The following is a 25,044-nucleotide window of genomic DNA, read 5'->3' as shown; positions in this document are numbered from 1 at the left end:
AGGAAGAAAAAGCCCTTAATTTCTAGATTTAATTTTTTAAAAATTATAGTTGAACCAAACCATTTTTGTATATCTACAAAACTATAGATTTCATGTGGAAGATCATATGATAATTGAGAAAATAATGAGTCCAGTAATGAAGAATGGCAAAGTATTGAGGTATTGTGACCTTTTTTTAAAACAGAGTTTCTCCTTCTACATACTTTCTAATTCTAAATGTCTTCATCTGTTCCCCTCCATTAGTCTACTAGTCCCTCCATTAACAAAGCTACAAGTTAATACTAGCTCACATGTGATTAAAAGATAGAAATAGAGGATATCATCATTATTTACTTTGAAATTAAGAGTCAATGTTACTTGCCATGTGACCCTTGGCAAGTATCATCCATGTTCAGTTCTCATTTTCATCCAATTGATGTAATTATTGCCCCTCTCTTCACAAAGTGTAGAATTTTATGAAAAACATTTTATTCAGCCATCAATATGAACATACAATTTTTAATTTTTTCTGGTAATGTGATAAATTATTTTCCTAGACTCTTCCCTGATGTCTCAGAATGTACAGCAATTAAGAATAAATTCTAAAAGGCAATATTGAGAGTGTAGACTCTAGCAGATTTGACCATGCTAGAAGCATTGGAGCACACTTGATAACAAGATAGTTTAAGGACTATCAAAGGTATTTTAAGTCCACAGACCTATCATAAGCAGATTAACCATTATGTGTTGATAGAAATTCATGAAATATACCTCCTAATTCATGATGATCTAAGTTGCACAGTAATAGAAGTAGCCACACCAATTATGTAAATTGAAACCTACATCCTAAGAATTAAATCCACCATAGCACTTTCTATGGAAATCTAACCATTTTCTTTCTAATAATAAATTCAATACTAAGCCTTTCAGAGTCTCTTTGAAAAGATATTTCTGCTGAGTAACTTTTTCATAGCCCCTTTCACTTCTTTATTTCTCAAACTATAAATAATGGGGTTTAGCATGGGAGTAACAACCCCATAAAACAAAGTTATGAACTTGTCAGTTTCTTGAGAAACTGCTGATGATGGCTTCAGGTACATAGAAAGGGCAGTACCATAGTACAAGGTCACCACTGTTAGGTGGGCTGAGCAAGTGGAGAAAGCTTTGCTCCTCCCATCTGCTGAATTGATTCTTAGAATAGTAAAGAGAATAAAACTATATGATATGCAAATTAAAAGCATTGGAATTGGAAGGAGTAGAACACTGACCACCAGCATGATCATGTCCATGGTAAATGAACTTGTGCAGGCTAACTTTAGCAATGCTAAGATTTCACACGTAAAGTGATTGATGGAACTCCCACAGAGAGGCAGTTGCAGGGCAGAACTTGTTTCAAGCAAGGCAGTAAGACAACCTGTTATCCATGATCCAGCTGCCATCTGGAGACAGACACTTTTGTTCATGATGATAGGGTATCTAAGGGGGTGACATATTGCTACATATCGGTCATAGGCCATCATGGCAAGGAGCAGACACTCTGTGGACCCCATAGCAAGGGAGAGATACATTTGCAGGGCACACCCTGTGAAAGGAACAGTATTTCTTTTTGTTATGAATTTCACCACCATAGGAGTGATAGAGGAAGTAGTGTAACAGATGTCCATGAAAGCAAGATTGCTGAGAAAAAAGTACATGGGAGTGCGAAGGTGAAGATTTAGTATGCTGATTGTAATGAGAATGCTGTTACCCAGTAAAGTTACCAAGTACATTAAAAGACACAAGACAAAGAGAATGATTTCAAGTTTGGGATATTGAGAAAATCCTTCCAGAGTGAATTCTGTCACTGTACTCCAGTTCATTTCAGTCTCTTATCTTCTGTTTTCCATCTGAAAAATAAAGAGAAAATATTACAAAGACAACATCATTTATACACATAAAAATGTACCACTTTATTTCCTCTTTTATGCCATTTAACCTTTTAAGAAGAGTCTCTTAAAATGTAAACTTTTCCACAGAAATAAAGAATTTAAAGAATGTTGATTCTAGTCAACAACTAGAAAATTGTTTTTAATGAGCAAAATTTTAACAAAATATCAAAAATCTAAGTTGACTGAGTTAACTACTAAAAGCAGTAGTAGTCATCATGCAATGATGAGCAATGTAAAAGAATGCAAGGGACAGATTTTTAAAATATTGGATTCACTTTTAGGGAGGAATTGGACTTGAAAACATTTTTCAAAGAAGTTCCTTCCCTCTCTGAGATTCTTTGATTCTTCATAAACACATAGATGAAATGATAAATATCAACGCAATATAATCTATCCAAAGTGTCGATTAGAATGAAATTGAGAGGAGAGAGACATTGGCAGTATTAAAGTATGTAAAACAATACTCTTAGTGTGCATAAATGGTGAGTAATAAAAATTAAAAGAAGGTTGAGTGATTTAAACTTAAATAGATGTCGGCTTTCTCTGCTTTTGTGTAAGTGATTCCCTATATTTGGAATGCATTCCCTCCTTATCTTCACCTCTAAAAATCCCTTGCTTATTTCAAGGTTTCAAAGGGTGTTCCTTCTCTTATTTTTCCAAATCTACCAAATTGTTGTTTCTTCCTTCTCAAAATTATTTTGTATTTACCTATATATTTAGATTTGTGTTTCCTTAGGAGAACACAAATTCCTTGGTGTCAATGACTATTTTTCCTTTAAAGCCCAGAATAATACCTTACACCAAATATTTCACTGGTTTTAAAATGGTGTGGTAAAAGACACATTAATGCACTTCCAATTTTGCCTGGTAACCCATGAAATTTTGGATATTATGTTATTAGTTAAAATATTAAAACTAATTTTAACCATTAATAATGATAAAATAATGATAAAATTATTTTAATTTCCTAGGATGTGTCATGTTATAAGGACATTGGTAAAATTATATTTTCCTATTGCATGTAGAACTAACTTTAAAAAAGATCATATCTTGAACTTGCAAAAAACCTTACTATAAATTACTAGTCTTATTTAAGGGAAATAATAATGCCTGAGCACTGAGCTATGAACAAAAAAGAAAAAGAAAAAAACTGACAAGCATTGTGATATATAAATAATAAATATTTAGGGAAGTGGTACAATGGACCTGAATTTGGAGGATGAGAAACTGGTTTGAAATTTTAACACCTATCCTTATCTAAGGATATTATCTAAGGATCTGACCTAGGACAAGCTGTTAAATCTTTATGGGTCTCAGTTTCTTCATCTGTAAAATTATAGTGTTGGACATAAATATCTCTTCTAGCTCTAAATCTATAATATATTTTGACATGTTGACCCTCTGAAGAAAGTACCTTAAAATCAGAACTATCTTGAATTTAGGAGAAGAAAGAGACAAGGCATAATTAATAATCTAAACATTGTGGAGTAGCTTAGTCTAAATTCTCATTAGACTATGCTAAGAGAAGAGATTAATAGGAAGGAAAACATTCAGGAATCATGGCCGAAGACAAAGAGCAAGGAAATGAGCAATGACCATGTACAAGAAGAGATAGATTTCCAAGATTCTTCTCTAGAAATAAATGAATTAAAAGATTTAGTTATGTTCATGTAGCAGAGAGATACAGAAAGAGACGGAGGGTGGGGGAGAGAAACCAAGCATGATTCAGACATTTTGAACTTGAGTAACTGAGACAAGTCTTCAAATAATTTCTATTACCTTCAAATACTGATGATCACCATCTATTTGTTTTACTGTAGCAAAGGCTATCTAGTTCTAATAAGTCATGCAATGAAGCAGGTGGAACCTTAGAAGGGTGATCATGGGATCAGAGATTTAGAATTAAGAAAAATATTTTAGTCCATCATATCCAGCCACTTTGTTTTACAAAAGAGGAAAGTGAGGGAAATAGAAATTAAAACACCTTCCTAGAATTACATATCTAGGAAGTTTCTAAGTCAGAATCTGAATTCATATCTTCCTGAATGTAAACCCTATGACAGCTCCCAAGAATCTTTCCCTTATTCTGAAAAGGAAAAAAAAAGAATTAATTTACCTTTTCCTTCAGGTTTCCAATTATGAGCACTTTATAAACTTAATAACTTTCTTTTCCTTTCATCCTTTTAATTTGAAATTCTTTTCTCTTCAGTAAGTGAAAATAAACTTTACTAGCTAAAGAAGAAGGTCTGCCTTGGCCACTGAGAAATTAGTCTGTGTTTATTGTTACCCCGTATTTCATCCATCTCGTGTTGCTTTTAGGGACCTTTAAGGTTCCCTGAGCAATTTAAAGGTATGACTCTCAGACATGAAGAAAGTCAGACACTTCATAATGTTTTGGGAATAAGGTCCCAAAGACCCAATTACAATCAGCTTTTTAGAGTGCTTTTGGAATGTTCTTCAGGTATACAATGGTGTGAAAGATGGTTAATTACCAGTGTCAGGCAAGGCAGAGGTAAAAAAGATAAGTAACAGCCAAGGTTGGATTTGAAACCAGCATCTCTGACTTCAAAGTTAAGGCTCTTTCCACAGTATCAAGTTGTTCTTTTTCTTCAATATGTAACTTGAGAGATTACAATTATTCTATGTCTAAAATCCCTTTTCTGGGGAGTAGAAATAATAGAATATATTTATTTTCAATTTTTAAACTTCTTTTCCTGCATCTGGAGCCAGGAAGCCCAGAGATTAAACTAAGCTTCAGACAATTACTAGATATAAGACCGTGAGCACATAACTTCTCTTTTTCTCTATTTCCTTAACTGTAAAAAGGGAATACTAATAATAGCATATATTTCCCAGGGATGTAATGTCAAATGAGATATTTTAAAAAGCACTTAATACAGTGTCTGGCACATGGTAGATGTTTAATAAATGCTTTTAAAATACATAGGATAAAGTCACTCTTATCAGAGAGGCTGTATAAAAAGGGGAAAATGTCCAGCAAAGTTGAATCTATGATGACTGAAGAGGATAAAAATTTAAAGGACACAAAAGAGGAATATTGGAATAAGGAAGAAAGATGATGATAATCATCGTCATACTTATATTTACAAAAGCCAGTTTGAGGGTGGCCAAGAAAAACGATGAATAAGGTTATAGTCATAAAAGGACAAGTAAAAAAAGTAATGGTTAACCTTTATATTGTACTTTTAAGTTTATAAAGGACTTTACAAATATTATCTCATTTTATTTTACTCTGGGAGGTAGATGTTATTATCCTAATGCTTATTTCAAGGAAAGGGCCAGAAAATCAGACAGTGTAAGAAGCAGAATTTTAACTTGGGTCTTCCTCACTCCCAGTCCAGCATGTTAATCATTGAATCAACTAGAATTGATTGTAGCTGCCTCTAATATAGCACAGAAGTTGATTATATCAGAGCAATTAGAACCCTCTCATCCTGGTTGTGGCTGTCATATGTACACAGATCCTATTGCAGGAGTATGACTGCAAATGATTAACAACCAGTTCTTTCCCCATCCCCAAATTGCATGCAAGACACACTTTACTTATTTATTTATTTATTAATTCATTCACTCATTCATTTATTTTAAATTTTAATATTAAGTAGAAAATAAAAAATTTTGCCATGTTCACAGAACATGAGAATTTAAAAATTAAAGTTATAAATTTCCATGTCAAGAAAGTCTATGTAATAAGTACTACACAGTGTTCAGAGTTGCACATCTTTTCTTTGCTTCCTTGTAGCTCCTTTTTTGTTCTCTGCTGTTCACTTTTCACTTAATTTTTTCCCTGTCTTCCCACCCCAAGAAGGTTACTTTTAAGAGTGAATATACAATTGGCCATATTAATAACCAAATTATAAAAAAACATATGATCATCTCGATAGATGCAGAAAAAGCATTTAATAAAATCCAACATCCATTCCTATTAAAAGCACTTGAGAGTATAGGAATAAATGGACTTTTCCTTAAAATAATCAGTAGCATCTATTTAAAGCCATTAGTAAGCATCATATGTAATGGGGATAAACTGCAACCATTTCCAATAAGGTCAGAAGTGAAATAAGGTTGCCCACTATCACCATTACTATCCAGTATTGTATTAGAAATGCTAGCTTTGGCAATAAGAGTTGAGAAAGAGATTAAAGGAATTAGAATAGGTAACAAGGAAACCAAATTATCACTCTTTGCTGATGATATGATGGTATACTTAGAGAAGCCCAGAGATTTTACTAAAAAGAAATAATCCACACCTTTAGCAACATTGTAGGATACAAAATAAACCCACATAAGTCATCAGCATTCTTATATTTTACTAACAAAATCCAACAGTTAGAGTTACAAAAAGAAATTCCATTTAAAGTAACTACCGATAGTATAAAATATTTAGGAATCTATCTGCCAAGGAAAAGTCAGGAAGTATAAGAGCAAAAGTACAAAACACTTTCCACACAAATTAAGTCTGATCTAACCAATTGGAAAAATATTAAATGTTCTTGGATAGGGCGAGCAAATATAATAAAGATGAAAATACTACCTAAACTAATCTATTTATTTAGCGTTATACCAATCAGACTCCCAAAAAACTATTTTAATGACCTAGAAAAAATAACAACAAAGTTCATGTGGGAAAAAAAAGGTCAAAAATTTTAAGGGAATTAATGAAAAAAAATCAAATGAAGGTGGTCTAGCTGTACCAAATTTAAAAGTATATTATAAAGTAGCAGTTACCAAAACCATTTGGTATCAGCTAAGAAATAGAATAGTTGATCAGTGGAATAGGTTACGTTCAAAGGACAAAACAATCATTAACCTTAATAATCTAGTGTTTGACAAACCCAAAGATCCCAGCTTTTGGGATAAGAACTCACTGTTTGACAAAAATTGCTGGGAAAATTGGAAATTAATATGGCAGAAACTTAGCATTGACCCAGACTTAACACCATACACCAAAATCAGGCCAAAATGGCTTCAGGACCTAGGCATAAAGAATGAAATTAGAAACAAATTAGAGAAACATAGGATAGTTTACCTCTCAGACCTGTGGAATAGGAAGGAATTTATGACCAAAGAAGAGCTAGAGATCATTATTGATCACAAAATAGAAAAATTTGATTATATCAAATTGAAAAGTTTTTGTACAAACAAAACTAAAGCAGACAAGATTAGAAGGAAAGCAATAAACTGGAAAAACTTTTACAATCAAATGTTCTGATAAAGGCCACATTTCCAAAATATATAGAGAATTGACTCTAATTTATAAGAAGTCAAGCCATTCTCCAATTGATAAATGGTCAAAGGAGAGGAACAGTCAATTCTCAGATGAAGAAATTGAAACTATTTCTAGCCATATGAAAAGATGCTCCAAGTCATTCTTAATCAGAGAAATGCAAATTAAGACAACTTTGAGATACCACTACATACCTCTCAGATTGGCTAGAATGACAGGGAAAGATAATGCAGAATGTTGGAGGAGATGTGGGAAAACAGGGCACTGATACATTGTTGGTGGAATTGTGAATACATCCAGCCATTTTGGAGAGCAATTTGGAACTATGCTCAAAAAGTTATCAAACTGTGCATACCCTTTGATCCAGCAGTGTTACTATTGGGCTTATATCCCAAAGAGATTTTATAGAAGGGAAAGAGACCTGTATGTGCAAAAATGTTTGTGGCAGCCCTCCAGAAACTGGAAACTGAATGGATGCCCATCAATTTGGAGAATGGCTGAATAAATTGTGGTATATGAATATTATGGAATATTATTGTTCTGTAAGAAATGATCAACAGGATGATTTCAAAAAGGCCTGGAGAGACTTACATGAACTGATGCTGAGTGAAATGAGCAGGACCAGGAGATCGTTGTATACTTCAACAACAATACTATATGATCATCAATTCTGATGGATGAGGCCCTCTTCAACAATGAGATGAACCAAATCAACTCCATTAGAGTAGTAATGAATTGAATCAACTACACCCAGCGAAAGAACCCTGGGAGATGACTATGAAACACTACATAGAATTCCCAATCCCTCTACTTGTCTGCCTGCATTTTTGATTTCCTTCACAGGCTATTGGTACACTATTCAAAGTCCAATTCTTTTTGAACAGCAAAATAACTGTTTGGACATGTACACTAATATTGTATTTAATTTATACTTTAACATATTTAACATATATTGGACAACCTGCCTTGTGGGGGAGAGGTGGGGGGAAGGAGGGGAAAAATTGGGACAAAAGGTTTGGCAATTGTCAGTGCTGTAAAATTACCCATGCATATAACTTGTAAATAAAAAGCTATGATAAATTTAAAAAAAAGAATCAATAAACACACGTGAATACATACATACATATATTTATGTACACACACATATATACATACACAAGGAAACATATAAACTATATATATATATAATATACAGCCACATAGATATATCCATACATGCAAACATTTATACATATATGTAGACATCTATAATATACATTTATACATTCATATACATCTATATAACACCATATATTTTTTTGTCCTAGGTTTCTCTAAAGATGGATAATACCTTCCTTCATAAATGTCTTTCCATATTTTTCTAATTCTACTAACTCATAATTTCTTATGTCACAGCAATATTCCAATTTTATGCTATCTACTTATTTTAAATCTAAATTAATTTTAATAAGGCTGATATGCAGTTTCCCTAGCAAGACACACTTTTAAATTTATTCTGCATTATTAACACTTACTTCATTATTTCCTAAGGTTTAAACAATTAGCAAAACAATAAGTGAAGCCTTGATTTGTATCTTGCCAATTCTCAAATAACTTCTTACATGGAAAATTTAACAATTGGTTATGACAAATTGGTATGAGCTCTTTTCAGCACTCTCCTTCCTTATTCCTTATTGTGTCTGAGAAGCCCATATATTACAAAGTGTCAGTCGCATGCTATCAAAGCAAGGAACATACATTGTGGACTTTGTGATAAAAGGTAAGGGATGTATGGCACAATCAAAGAAGATGATAGCTCTCCCTAACAAGAAGCAGTTTGGAATAACAAGTAGATTAATGAACCTGAGATGCACAAAAACCAAGAAATTGGATAAGCAGTATCAGAAGTATAAGTTTATGGAACTTAACCTTATTCAGATGAGAAAAAAAGACTAAAAAGTCAAATTCCTGAAAGCAGACAGACATTACACATTTTAAAATATATACAGAAGAAAAAAGATACCACAGAGTCCCTAGAGATTAGATTCTTACTATCTGATAAACTCTACTGCAAAGCTTCAGTTCCTCCAATGGATAAAGTCTACCTGTGGTTAGTGGCCAATGTGCTGCTTGAGTATGACATTGATGAAGCTCAGGCCCTCTTGGAGAAAAACCATTGCACTGCCACCAGCAATCTGTTATAACTTCAGGAAGATCTGGACTTCCTTTGGAACAGTTTACCAATATAGAAGTCAATATGGCCCAGGTTTACAATTGGGATGTTAAGAGAAGAAACCGAGATAATCCTGGCCCATTGAATGTATAGTGTCCCCACCTTTGATCATGGGGCTTGGTGATCCAAATGTTTGACTTGGGAATGAATGTTTTTCTAAAGGGAAAAAAAAAAGACTGGAGTCTGGTCTGTGATACAGCCTGACCATGAGATCCTCTGCAAATCCTTTAACTTCTCAATGCTCATAAGTGACTCTCTAAAACAATAAAATGCAGAACAGCTGCTACTGTACATTGGCAACAGGTGTTTCCTCATATGAAGCTCCCTATTTTAATTAATGGAATACAACATCCAGACCAAAAAGACAAGTAAAGAAAAAGGAAGTTGAATAGCACTAGAATATTAGTGAAAGTTTTATAATACATGTTCAAGTAATCCAATATATAAAATATAAGTAAATCAAATATATATATATATATATATATATATATATATAATTATCATGTTGCTCAAGAAAAATCAAATCAAAAAGGGAAAAAATGAGAAAGAAAACAAGATTCAAGCAAACAGCAAAAATGTTATGTTGTGATCCACTCTCAGTTCCCATTATCCTCTCTCTATGGCTCTCTTCATCACAAGTTCATTGGAGATGGCCTCAATCATCTCAATGTTGAAAAGAGCCAAGTCCATGAGAATTGATTTTCGTGTAATCTTGTTGTTGACTTGTATACTGATCTCCTGATTGTGCACATTGCACTTAACATCAGTCCATTTAAGTCTTTTTAGACCTCTCTGAAATCATCCTGATGATCCTTTCTTATAGAACAATAATATTTTGTTACATTCATATATCATAATTTATTCATCCTTTCAGTCATATACCACAAGTTATTCAGTCATTCTCCAATTGATGGGCATCCACTCAGTTTCCAGCTTCTTGCCACTACAAAAAATGCTGCCACAAACATTTTTGCACCTGTGGGTCCCTTTCCCTCATTTAAGATATCTTTGGGATATAAGCCCAGTAGAAACACTGCTGGATCAAAGAGTATGCACATTTTGATAGCCCTTTGGGTAAGTTTCAAATTGTTCCTTAGAATGGTTAGGTCTGTTCACAACTCCACCAACAATGTATTAGTGTCCCAGTTTTCCCAGATCCCCTCCAACATTCATTATTATATTTTCCTGTTATCTTAGTCAAGTTGAGGTGTATGTAGTGATGCCTCAGAGTTGGAAGACCATGTTTTCAAAAGATATCCATATCATCTCTCAAATTTCTTCTGCTTCTTTCCAATCATAATCCCCTATTTTGGTTCATATCCTGGACATTTCTAGTCTTGACTATTTAATAGCTGCCTATTAAATCAAATCAAGTTTGGAGACTATAACTGTATTATAGAAGGACATTCGGGATCATAATAATAGAAAAATGAAATTGTATGTTTCAGAGTATAAGTTACAAATGCTAGATACTTGTGAAGAAAACTGATTGTAGTAGAAATCAAAAAGAGCAGAGGAAATAAAAGGTAAGAGGTGTTTAGGTGAAGAGAGAAGTAAAAGAGTAAGCCAGGCGGTTCATCTCTCCTTCTCTTCGTCAATCCGTCGGGCTGATATGGATCTTCAGGTCCCTGTTCGGGCACCAATTTGACCCGGCCTGCGGGTCTCGAACTAGGGACAGCTGAAGTCACACATCAGTCTGTAAGCCGGAGGCTGGGGAAGGCGTTTGCCTGGGAATGGGCTGAAAAGAAAGAAAGAATGGAAACTACTCTGTGTAGTGACAGAATAGCTCGTTTATTGAGGCAAAGCAAAGGGTTTTTATATGTTGTGGAGCGAATGCCATGTAGCAAAGTAAATTTCCATAGAACAAAAGATATAACATTTGTTGACCATATATCAGAAAGTCAAGGCAATATGTGACGATTTGCGGTTGGAACATTCGTCATGTTTTTGACAGTTAATGCTTGGGTCAGAAAAACCTTGGGGTAGGGAGTTCTCACACATCCAGGACATTCCTTTGGGGCCAAGACTTTTATCTAATCTTAAAATGGTTTGTAGATGTCTGGGTGAAGGGCCTTGGCATGTCCCCCTTTTTTCATTTGTAAGATGACAGGCCTGTCTTAGGCTATGTGACCTGCCTCCGGTTGTGGGGAGTGAGCGTTCGATCTATATCAATAGCATGCCACCAAATGCTGTCTTAGGTCATCGGGGTCAACCACACCAACTCAGGGATACGTTATACCAGATCCTGGGTGGAAAACAGACCTCTCGAGGTTGCCCGTCATGGCAATTGCGTGGTCTTACTGCCATGATTCTGGAAATAATAAGTCAAACCTCAAATCATCCACCACCCGGGGTCACACTAATCCCGTCATGGGCTCAGTCACAGCTTACATAAGAAATGGGGTAGGACATGATTGAGACCAAGTCTTGGAAAGACACCAGGGAAAAATGGGAGAGGTGTCAGTAATAGATATTTTATCTAATAGTGAGGCTTCAATACTGCTATCAAGATTTTACATGCACAGTTCATCAGTTGTTTTTCAATGTTGGTCTCAGTTTGTTCTCTGCATTCAGTTGGGAAGTCCACACCCTTGGAGTCCACCAGTCCTTTAATTCTGGTATGTTGAGTCCACTCTCTTTCCTGTATAGCACTGCTGTATCTGATGTCAAGAGGATCTGGAACAGTCCTTTCCATCTCAGGGTCAGCTTGTCCTCCTTCCATGTCTGAACCAGGATCCCATCTCCAAGCTAGAACTCATGCACTGTGAATCCTAAGGGAGGAGTCTGAGCAATAAGCCTGTTTAGTTGCAAAGTTTTCAGATGTTACAGTAAAGACATAGCATATTTCCTTAAAAACAAATCCTTGGTTTCAAATATTGGATACAAGGAAGAATTTTGAATCCCTTTTGGATAAGGGTGACCATACAATAATTCATAAGGTGACAATTCCACATCTCTTCAGGGGTTTTGTTTTAATTCTTAAAAAGGCAAGGGGAAGGCACTTGGTCCAGGGCAATTGTGTCTCTAATGCCAATTCAGTCAGTTGCTGTTTAATTTCCTTATCCACCCTTTCCACTTTACATGATGAGGGAGGATGCTATAGCTTGGGCCACAGATTGGAGGATCTTAGCTGTGAAACAGGTGCTTTGGCCTAAATCTGCCTGCTCCACCATCTCCTCTATACTTACAGATTCCTCTTTTGGAATAGTGCGTAAGGGCAGCTTTTCTAGATAAGTTGATTTGTCTACAGCTCCAGTTTGACCAGCTATTGAGAACCAAAAGAAGGTATTAATATTTACTTTCATTTTTACTATGAGTTCCAAAAATGGAAAATGGATTTGTTGCTGGTTGGATTTTTTTGCTATTGTATTATTGTTTTATTCACAGTTCCAATCCCCACATATTTTACTCCCTGAGCCTCTGGACTCTTCCCAGTTGTCCCTGTTTCTGCCAATGCCTCACTTTTTCTGGGATGACTCCAGCCACCCTGCCAACCCCCATCACTTAACAAGTCTTCTAGTCCTTTACTCAATTGTACTATCCATTAATTCCCCTAGCTTTACTCTCTATTTAAGATTCACTTACCAAAGAGGACTATTCCTTTATCTTATCAATATCCTGTCATTAGTACCCGCAAAGACAAAGGGGTTAGTGGCATAAGAAAAGACCAGTGATTATTGAGCCCACCCTGACAATCTCTCCTTAAGGGTGGCTATAGCTTAGCTTATACATACCATTTTGGTTTCCCCATAAGGAAAGCCAGAGTTCATAAAATCTATTTGTGGAGCAGAAGGCTGATAGTTTTGAAAACCTGTTCAAATCAGGATTAAATTAAATAGGGAAAGAGACCAATAGACAAACAGATAGATAAAACGTAAAGTATACAGCACCCTCCAAAATCTAAAAAAGAAGTGTGGGGGGAATGAAATAGAATAGAGCAGAATTATAGAAGGATATAGTAGACTTTGAGCAGTGAGACAAGTTGTGTAGATTAATAGGAAAGGGATAAAGAGGGAGGGAAAGAATAGCATAGGTTAAGGTGGGGCACAGAAGGGTGTTTAGAATAATGGAATATAGTTAATTATCAATAAGAATGGATAAAAAAGGGTGGGAAAAGGTGAGTACAGAAGATAAGGGAGCCATCCGTGAGTGCCTACTTTATATACCTATATTCCCAGAATAATGTAAAAATTTCTCAAAGGGTTATGAGTAGAAAAAGTTTAACAGGCCTTGGCATATGGTATATGTATATTTACCACTGGCTTGTTTCATTGTCTGTAGGTCCTTGAAGTATATGAACTTACCCTATTTTATCTTGCGTATCAATATGGATTTTTATTGTTATGTGTTAACAGAATTGCACCTCCAATTTTTAGGGATGCACCTGATTTATTGTAAATTTTATTCCAGGTCTCATTTTCATCAAGATTGTCTTTATTTTTAGATTTTTTTCTTACATAGAAAATCATGAACTTTTATTCAGTATACACTCCATTGCCTATTTATATTTAAGATTATTATTTTGGAAGTTATATTTTTTTTTTTCTTTTACATTGGCTTTATTCTCCCTTCCTCCTTTTTTTGACCTTTGCATTTAGTTTCCCTTCCACAAGTTTTATTCTAGTCTGTTCTCACAAGATCTTTACTATTGATATACAATTGTTTTATCTTTAATTTCTTGAATTTGCTTGTTATCTATCTACTTATCATCTATCTATCTTTCATCTGTCCATCTATCTGTTGTAAGACTTATTCAAGTTCTACAAGGTGTTGAAAGTTTCAAGATTATATAAGATAACAAGCCCTACTGTTTAGAAGAAAAAACTAGCTTAACCATAATGTCCTGATAGGAGGGCTAGGCTACAAAGTGGATTATAGTAGCCAAGGTCAATGATAAGGAGAAGGCTCTTACTCTTTGAGCTTGCTTAATAGTCTCTTTGCATATTATCTGCTACTACTTCACTCATCCTAAGGTTGATCATTTACTGTGCTTTTTTAGAGGGTTCAGAATTATATTATAACCATATGGGGGCTCATCCAGAATAACATCATTGTATTTAGTTTGGCCACCTCCCCCCCCCAGAGAACAAAGCCAATGCCCACACCCTCTTTGGCAGCTTTTGTCCTTTGGGCAGTGGCTTCTCCATTCCTATTGAGAAGGACAGAGAATTCAACATTCCAAAAGGCTGAGTGCCTCAGTAAATGATGAGAAAGTGAAGTGGCTGAAGCCAAGAAAGTATGTATACAGAACAGAAGGAAGATTAGAAGGGATCTAAGTACTCTTCCTTGGTGATCCTGAATTGGATGAAGTAAAAAGTTAAAGTCCTCAAAGCAGTCTGTCAGAATGGGGAATCAGAATTCTGGGATTTCATCTGAAGTAGGTTAGTCTTTTGAAAGAAGGACCCTAGGAGAAAATCATAAAATGAGGGTATAAGGGTGATTCTCCTTGCTATATCCTGTAAGAGGAGAACGGGAAGACGCTGAGTCTGTCCAGAATAAGGGCATTTGGTCAGAAAACCAGAAGAGAAGGGATTTTAAAATATGCGAGCTTTTTCTTCTCTCCTTTTTTCTCTATCTCTGTCTGTCTGTCTGTCTGTCTCTCTTTCTCTTTCTCTCTCTCTTTCTTTCTCTCTCTTTCTCTCTCTCTCTCTTTCTCTCTCTTTCTCTCTCTTTCTCTCTCTCTCTGTGTCTCTCTCTCTGAATCTACCCCTGTCTCTGTCTCTGTCTCTCTCTTTTTCTCTTTCTCTCTCTTTTTCTTTCATATTCTCCTCATCATTTGGGATGCTGCAGGATAGAAGAAGAGGTGTGGTTTATGGAGCAAGCTATTTTCATTCCTAAGGATTCACCCCTGTGATGTCTCTTAAGACATCCTAGACATTTTCACTGGGAATTATTTGGCAAACTAAGGCACCTCATCTCCCTTTGCAAAATTGTTTGGTTCTGATACAATCTTAGGAACTAGGAAATTTTTCTGATAAAGGGTCTCTAACTTATAATAGCATCTTGTAATTGGACTTACTTTGTAAGTATTTTAATTGTATTTGTCTTGTTATTTTGTCTGTGCCTCTGTGTTTGCAGGATGTCTGTATCATTTCTATGCTGTGAAAAAAATACTGTTACCTTGAAATATTTAAAATATAGTCAGCAAGGAAAACAAAAGCTTTCTATGTCATAGTTAGAACATTGGGAAATATTTATTAACATCCCTAGAAAGTTGAAAAGGGTTTTTAAAAGTAATTGATAAAATTGAAGAATTTGAAGGAAAGAAACTCTCTCAATCCCACCATCCCTACTCCTATCTGCAAGAATGGCCAAATAAGAGAGAGTTCACTAAATGGATATGTATATAGAAAGATAAGAAAAGGGAAAGTTTAAGTATGTGCAAATGAAAAGAGCATAGACTGAAATGGATTTAAGAGTTTGAAAATGTTTAGGAAAACAGAAAAAGCAGTACACTGACACTTTAATACTGGCCAGCAAGGAGTCTGTAACTTTGTTATCAAATTTCATGCTTGTGGAACCATGACAGGAACAATCTCAAGGTAAAAAAATCACATTTGAAGCAAAAACTGGCTCTTAACCCTTTCCTGGCTCACAAAAAGGAAAAAAGAAAATTGTATGAAGGAAAAAACTAAAAAAGTAATTATTTTTTAATAAAACATCTAGTTAGAATTCAGGGAATTTCACAAACTAAAATTCTGGTTAATTTAAAAATAACTTAAATTAGTATGTGTGTTCAAAATTAGAAACAACTGTAAATTATAAGAAACACCTATCTATTTTTGTGATAGATATTGTTCTATCTAAATTTTATGAATTATCTTATTTTCTCCTTGAACTAAAAGGGAAACTTATTTAAGGTAACAAGTGGGAAAGTCTCCTTAAAACTTAGACCTGTAAACTTGGGGCAAGGAAATGCTACCACTTGAGTTTCACTACTGAATGATGAGACCCGGTGAATAGTAACTGATAAGTAATGATTTTTTTCTGGGTTTGTAGAACCCAGAATTGGTTTGTTATCCAGTAACTTGAATGTTGTTGGAGTATAAACTAAAAAACTAAAATAAGGTGGAAAATTTCTTTATTTTATCAACTTTGCTAACCATGTTTTATAAATGTAATATTGGAAAATAAGTATTTCCACTTTTGCTGGTAAGAGGAAATTATAGCTAATATTATTTGACTATTACTTATGAAAATTCCAAGATTATGAATTTATTTGGAGTTATCATTATGTTAAAACCCAAAATTGGTAATTATTATGTGTCGAACAATAGGGATGAGGTAAAAATCTTATCAATTCACTTTCAAATATGAGGATGTGCAGCACCCTAACCCCATTTCACAGAATGTGTATGCAGTAATATTAATGATCATAGTTCACAAAACTACTAAGGATCTTTGGGGTGAATAGGCAGGAACAGAAAGCTCAGGCTCTTCTCTGGGATCATTGGTGATTCCCCTCAATTTGAAACCTTTCAATGATTCTTGAAATAATTTTTGGGCAAAATCATCAGCCCTGGGAAAAGAGCTTCCTTGTTTGCATTTTATAGTTTCTGAGAATCTACAAGTATTTTATATAGAAATGATTTGATCTATTGCTTTTTATACCAGGATAGATTTAAACTCAAGAAAAAAAAAAGTCAAAGATGTTTTAAGTGAAGTCTCTTAAGCATGTGAGGTTTAGTAAACTTTGTCATTGTGACATTGTGACTAATTTAATTGGTTGTACTAAATCATCTTACAGATGTTCCCAGTGTACAAAAGGATTCTGCAAACACTAGTCTATATTTTTGTTTCTTTGAACATGGTTAATTGAGCATGCTTTGGGACAATGTTCATAGAATTTGTTTGAATACTGCATAGAATTTTTGTATTTCTACAATCTCAGTATTTGGCTATTGGTTATTGAGTATCTTAAAGCAAAACTGAACTTTAAACCTTTTAGGTTTTGGAAATTTGGAGTGTGAAATCATAAATTGGTTTGAGAGACAGGCATTATGGTTTTGTAATTTAGAGGTTATATGATTAATTGTTATAAAGTTATATCTCCTAAAATCAGCAGTCTCCCCATCCTCTAAAATGTCATTCATTGTTTATTACAAGTACTTTTATAAGTTTTACCAAGGTCAAATGTTTTTCAAAATTTAGAAGGGTTTTTTTTTTTTTTCATTTATAGACTTTTCTATGAAGACCTTACTTTCCATTCACCTAGAGAGAAAGTATACTAAAAAAGCAGGGAAAAGTGTAAAGGTTCTCACTGTGGCAGGTATTCAACTGATAGAGAGGGAAAGCACAAGGAGATAGACAAATAGATGAAGGACTGTTTCAAGAAGTTTGAAGAAGAGAACCACGTGAACAAAGAAATCAACTAACAAGTATTTATCATTTCTTACATACTAAGCATTATGATAGGAATTGGAGAAATAAAAATAAAGAATGAAATAATCCATACTGTTTCCATATACACATACATTATATATAATATATACATATATGTATATGGCATATACATATATGCATAATAAAAGACATTCTTACATTAATGATAATAAAACATATGAAATAGGTGTCCCATATATGTAACAAATCTAACTCATAAGTATTTGTATATATATATATTTTTTTTTTCTCAGATACATTTTTGAAGAGACAAGGGATTCATTTTTCCCTCTCATGTATGCATAGTGACCCCTGTTTGGCTTTGCTTGTTTTAGTGAATTTGATATCATAAAACTATAGAATATTACAGCTAAAACAAATCTTGAAACATTGAAATGAGAATGTTAGGGATAAAAGAAGACAATATTTTCCAGTGTTCAGAGAACCTTAATACTGAAAAATAATAAAAAGGAAAAGTAAAAGAGTGTCTTGGAATAAGAAGACAAAAGGGAATTCTGTAAACCAAGATGGTGAAGTAGGCTGAAAATCACCCTAACTCAGTCATATTCATCTCTAATCAACAATAAAGCAGTAGCCTCAATGAAATCCTTTACTTTTTCACAAGTTCCACAAAGTGTTCCTCAAGGAATCTGTAATCCCTGAAGTCATTTAAACATGTATGTAGGAATTATGTGAAAGTTAACTTTTAAAGGTTTAGGAAGATTATAATGATCCAATTAAACTAAACTTATTTGGTGTTTTTAATTGATGGTACAACAGACAAAATGTAGAACAGAAAGATGCTTTCAAATTTCTTCTCGATAAACCAGACATGGAAGGAGTAATACAGTTATGTTGGTGATGCAGAATTGATTTGAATCTCCTCATTTGTTTTTATAATTGTGTATTGGTAGCTATAGTTCTGGATCAAAGTTTGCAATTCCATAAGTAATGAATGACTATTCCAGTTAATCTACATCCATGTCTCCATTGACTTTCATTGCATTTAATAATATATTTTTTGCTTGATAATTGTGTAGTGTTACATCAAAATGTTTTAAATTTGCATTTTTTATCTTTTCACAATTTGTCTATAATATAGTGAAAGTTGCCTTTGCAACATTTAACAGCCTTCATAGCATTGTATCTAACCAGAAAAGAGATACTGATTTCCTCAAATATTATAGATATTAACAGTTGATCTGATTTTTGCCAGAAACATTTCTCCCATATGTTGTTATTTTTCTTGTTAAAATGAGATTTCTTTTGTTTGAAGATTTATAAAAATAATGCAATTAAACATATCTATCACTGTTCAATCATTTTAATTCTTACTTGATTCGTCATGACTCTCTTTTTGATTTTCTTGGCAGAGATACTGGAATAGTTTGCCACTTGCTTCTCCAACTCATTTTACAGATAATGAAACTGGGACAAGTGAAGTAAAGCATCGTTCCCATAGTCACACACTAACACATTTCTGAGACCAGATTAGAACTAAGGAACACAAGTCTATACCTGATTCCAGGCCTGGCCCTTTATTCTTTGTGCCATCTAGCTGTCCCAAGCATGTTAATGTCATCTTCTATAATCTATATGTTGATAGATAACATCTATCATTTATCATCAATATATGTTTCTCTACATCTTTTGACCCATCTCTGTCATTGTTTAGCTAAGCACATGGTTCATTGTAGACTTGCTCAGAGTCACACAGGTAGTATGTGTTTGGGGCCAGATCTGAACTGATGAAAATGAATCTTCCTGAATCCAAGTCTGCACTCTTGCCACTGTACTATGTAACTTCCCATTCATGGCTGTATTCCTTCTTTCTTGTTTTCTTGTTGTATTTGTGTCCTTCATGATGGTACACCTTTTGGAACACTTCATTCAGATTTCCTCTTCAGTTCCATTTTTATATTATTATATTTTTATATTTCACCTCATCTTCCATTTTCTTTATTTTTGTTGTCCATCATTTGTCAGGAACCTTCCCCAACCTTTCCCCTTGCTCTTCCCCCCTCTTGAACAAACCCAGGTCACCACGGCCCTGAGGCTGATGATTTCTGAGGAATGTCAAGACCACAGTTCCCAGAACTGATATGGAATAGACAAAACTACGTTGTTCCACCCTGTCCTTGGGCCCCTAACCGTCTCATAATCTGCACCTGGTAAATGTTACAAAAATATTTGACTCATCTATCATGCTACCCAATCCTTATGCATACATGGCATTGCGGTTTTCTGCCTATAAATTCTGTAACTGTAAGCCAATAAACGAGACATGCTTGACCATTGCTTTGAGTAGTCTCCCCTCTCTCTCTCTCTAGATCCTGTTCCCGGGCTGTCTTAGCCCCCGCAGGCTTTTGCCTTAATTTCGGTCTATGTCCTTCTTTTTTTTGACCCACGTTGAAGACCTGCTGGACAGGTCAACTGGCGCCCAACATGGGGCTCGAAAATAGGGACTTTGACCCGACAGAACGCTCCCCCCGCCCGTCCGGACCCCCAGAGACGATTTCGCTCCCCCAGGCTGCTGGCGTTACGGAGCTCCGTGAAACGAAAGTAAAAAGAGGTAAGTGTTCGCGTCTGTCGATATCATGGGATCTAAGTTGAGTAAGGAAGAAAATTTTGTTAGAGAGCTTAAAGAAAATTTTAAAGAGAGAGGTATTAAAGTTAAAAAGAAGGAACTTATAAATTTTTTTATCTATATTGATAAAGTTTGCCCCTGGTTTATAATAAACGGTCCTGACATTCATCCAGGAAAATGGCAAAAGGTAGGACAAGACCTAAACGAACTCATTAAAAAAGAAATCCAGGGAGGAGAAAGCGTCCCCCAGAAGGTTTTAACCCTCTGGAAATTAATTAATGACATTGTAGAAGATTCAAACAATAGTGGCAAAATTAGACAATTACTTATAGAAGCAGAGTCTTGCCTGCGTCCTTTGTCTCATGCCGTGTCACATAGCTCTATTCCACCAGAATCTGTCCCTAAAAAGGCTCCCTCTGTGATTATTGAAATGCCCCCCTACCAACCTAAATCCATATATCCGCCCATCTCATCATCCCCCCTGCCCCCTTTGGAGGGTTCCCCCCTGGCCTTTCCTGTTTTTCCCTATAAACAAAACCAGCCAAGAAATAGAAAAGACAGTGAGAGTCTCACTGAAGAGGAAGCCGCTGCTTACGATCCCTATGGGGTGCATGTCTCACAACATCCTTCGGCCCCTCCTATCCTTAAGAATTCCCTTTCTCACCCCTTTGTTACTCCAGATCTTAGTCTAGTCCAGGAGGATATTACCAAACGCATGTCTGCCTTGCAGAAAACCTTAGATTTACAGAAACAATATCTTGAAATGACAAAGGAATTTTCGGCTTTACAAGCCTCCCTTCAAACCTCCCCCTTGCTCAATCTTGAAAATCTGGCCCCGCCTTCCCAGACTTTAGCCAAACACAACTCTAGCCCTAAAAAGGATCCTAGGAATAACCCTACAAAAGCTAAACAACGTAGCTCCTTTAATTTTCCCGTCATTACTAGAAAGAAAAAAGCCACTCATGGCGCCGATGCGGCGCAAGAGGGGAGTGAGGAGGAAGAAGCAGACAATACTGATGAAGGGACAGATGAGGACGAAAATGAGGAAAAAACAGAAGAAAATGAGGGAGGGACGGATTCTGAGGAAGAAACAGACTTTGTCAAACCCCGATTTAAAAATTTGAAAGATCTTCTTTCAGCTGTTAAAAATTATGGCCCTAATGCTCCCTTTACCTTGTCGGCCTTAGAAGCTGCTAAAAGAGGTGGTCTACTGACCCCTACCGAATGGGTGAAAGTTGCTCAATCGGTATTGACTAAAGGACAGTTCATAAACTGGCAATCTGAATTTGACCACCAGTGTAGGATCATAGAGAAAAGAAACCTTAAAACCAAAAATAAAGATTGGACTTATGAGAAATTAACAGGCAGAGGACCATACGCCCTAGAGAAAAAACAGAAAAAATTTCCTACAGGACTCTTAGAACAAATTGATCACGCTGCCCATAAGGCATGGCGGGCCCTCCCTGTTACTGGCTCTCCTTTTATGCCCTTAAACAGAATCAGCCAGAAAAAGGATGAGGAATATTCTGAATTCATAAGCAGACTTCTAGAGACTGCCGAACGTACTTTAGGGAATGCTGCGGCTGATGACCCTATTATAAAAAGATTAGCTTATGAAAATGCCAATAGTTCATGCCGCGCTGTCCTTAATGGCCAGTGGCAGGATAAATCCCTTAATGAGATGATCAAACTCTGCAGAGATGTTCAGGACACTACTATGAGCAAACTAGAAAAAATGTCTCAAGCAGTATTGGCCCTGCAAGATCCCATGAAAAACATGTCAGAGGCAGTACTCACTATAGGGGCAGCAGTTAATACAGGACAGACTGTTGGGCACCAGAAAACTTGCTTTAAATGTGGCTTGGAAGGACATTTTGCCCGACAATGCCCCTCTAACTTTCAGGGATTTCCTGGCAATACGGCTCAAAATAGACGAGCGCTGCCAGCCTCTGTGTGCCCTAGATGTAAAAAAGGCTATCACTGGGGCAACACTTGCAAATCCACACATGATATTGAAGGAAGACCTCTGCCTCCTCTGCCTCCCCTTCCGGGAAACGGCAGACGGGGCCCCCCCCGGGCCCCTCAAGGACCTGTTCACACAGCCACGGGGCCCCAATTCCTCCCCAGCTCCACAGGGCAACCCCAGGGAGCGCAGGGGTGGACTTGTGTACCTCCACCACCACAGTATTAAAACCTGAGGACGGCCCAAAAGCCTTGCCTACTGGCTCTTTTGGACCTCCGCCACCTGGGTCTTTTTTCCTCATTATAGGCCGTGCCTCATGTACCCTTCAAGGGATAATTATTCACCCCACCTTGGTTGACAATGACTATGAGGGAGAAATTAAGGTCATCGCTTCTTCCCCCCACCGCACTATTACAATTCCCCCGAAACAACGTTTGGCTCAAGCACTGCCACTCCCTTTAGACACTAGCTTCCCAGCTTTCAAAAATAAGAGAGGAATATCTAACCCTGGGTCATCTGACATATATTGGGTACAGTCCTTATCACAAGAGAGGCCCACCTTAAAACTAAAACTACAAGGCAAATCCTTTATGGGACTAATTGACTCAGGGGCTGATGCCACAATCATTTCTGCCTCCCAATGGCCCAACTCTTGGCCCCTGCAACCATCTCTCACACATCTCCAAGGCATAGGACAGACTCAGGAGACTATGGAATCTACACAAATGCTGATATGGGAGGATGCAGAAGGAAACAAGGGCATAGTACACCCCTTTATAGTTCCTAACCTCCCCATCAACCTTTGGGGTAGAGATATTTTATCTCAAATGGGCATTATCATGTGTAGCCCCAATTCTATTGTCACGGAGCAAATGTTGAGACAAGGATTCCTTCCCAAGCAAGGACTAGGAAAGAATAATCATGGAATTCGGGAACCTATACAGCTGCAACCCCAATCAGACAGAACAGGCCTTGGCTTCCAAAACCAAAACCTTTTTTCATAAGGGCCACTGATCCCCCCAGCCTACAGGCGGATAAGATCACCTGGAAATCAGATACCCCCGTCTGGATAGATCAGTGGCCCCTCCCAAAAGAAAAACTAGAGGCTGCAACTAAATTAGTTCAACTACAATTAGACGTGGGTCATATAGAGCCCTCTAATTCACCTTGGAACACACCAATATTTATAATCAAGAAGAAGTCTGGGTCATGGAGGTTACTCCATGATCTTAGAGCAGTCAATAAAACCATGGTACCCATGGGGGCCCTTCAGCCAGGCTTGCCTGCCCCCGTAGCAATCCCCGCTGGGTTTCATAGGATTGTCATAGACCTTAAAGACTGCTTCTTCTCCATACCATTAAACCCTGAAGATTGTAAAAGATTTGCCTTCACTGTCCCTGTCATTAACTGTATAGGCCCATCTCTTAGGTTCCAATGGAGGGTCCTGCCACAGGGCATGGCCAATAGCCCTACCCTTTGCCAAAAATATGTTGCTCAAACGGTAGACCCCTTTAGATTAAAATACCCACATCTCTATATAATCCATTACATGGATGACATCTTAATCGCAGGCCCTTCAGAATTAGAATTAGTAAAGGTATCTGATAGTCTAGTTTCAGCCCTCCAAAAGAGAGGCCTGCAAGTTTCACCAGAAAAAGTCCAAACTACCCTCCCCCAACTTTTCCTTGGGTTTGAGCTACATTTTTCTCAGGTAATAACCCAGAAAGCCCAGATACGTACCGCCCATCTTAAGACATTAAATGATTTCCAAAAACTTCTAGGGGATATTAATTGGCTACGTCCCTATCTGAAATTAACTACAGGGGATCTTAAACCCCTCTTTGACATTCTAAAAGGAGACTCGGACCCTTCCTCACCACGCTCCATAACAAAGGAAGGTGAGACTGCCTTACAGAAAGTCAATCAGGCAATATCCACTCAAAAGATTGGATACTATGACCCTGCAAAAAAACTCTGGCTTCTCATTTTTTCCACAACCTTTTCTCCCACCGGTTTGCTATGGCAAGGAATGCCCCTGTTCTGGATCCATAGCTCAGCAACTCCTAATAAAATACTTGCCACTTATCCCATACTTGTATCAGAGATTCTACAAGAAGGAAGGACCCTCTCCATAAAAATTTTTGGGAAAGATCCCGACCATATTGTCTGCCCATACACCAGCACAGAACTGACGCAACTCCAACAAAGGAGTGACGCTTGGGCTATTGCCACTATTTCTTATCAAGGGACATTGAACAACCAATACCCTCCAGATAAACTTATTAAGTTCCTTACAGAAAATTCAGTTACCTTTCCACGTATAACCAAGACTAGCCCTATAAAAAAGGCTCATCTAATATTTACTGGCGGCTCTTCATCAGGGACAGCTGCAGTCACAATAGACTCAAAACTCACTTCCTTTCACACGCCTTATGCATCTGCTCAACTTGTAGAACTAGCCGCTATCCTCTGGGTATTCAGGAATATCCCCGGTCCCATGAACATTTATACTGATAGTGCATACATTGCCAATTCTGTTCCACTGCTTGAAACTGTTCCTTATATCAAGCCCTCTACTAATGCTTCCCCTATGTTTGCTCAATTACAAAATCTGATTCAGGAAAGAAGTCACCCCTTCTTTATTTGCCACATCCGTGCACACACTGACCTTCCTGGTCCCCTGACAGAAGTAGAGTAGGAAATGAGGAAATCAAACCATCACTCTTTGCAGATGACATGATGGTA

At 36.5% G+C, this 25,044-nt stretch overlaps 1 protein-coding gene across 1 annotated transcript in view; it reads right to left on the bottom strand.

Moving 5' to 3' along the window:
- Positions 1-905: 905 nt before the first annotated feature.
- The window catches only part of LOC141550146 (olfactory receptor 2K2-like), a 33,099-nt gene continuing 8,960 nt past the window's right edge, over positions 906-25,044 (bottom strand). The window contains exon 2 of the mRNA XM_074280475.1: positions 906-1,865. Within this exon, the coding sequence (XP_074136576.1) occupies positions 906-1,838 (933 nt within the window). The 5' untranslated portion in view covers positions 1,839-1,865. The remainder of the gene's footprint in view (positions 1,866-25,044) is intronic.

This window comes from Sminthopsis crassicaudata, chromosome 1 (assembly GCF_048593235.1).
Source record: "Sminthopsis crassicaudata isolate SCR6 chromosome 1, ASM4859323v1, whole genome shotgun sequence".
NCBI classification, from domain to species: domain Eukaryota; kingdom Metazoa; phylum Chordata; class Mammalia; order Dasyuromorphia; family Dasyuridae; genus Sminthopsis; species Sminthopsis crassicaudata.
This window is presented reverse-complemented; position numbering and strand designations above follow the sequence as displayed.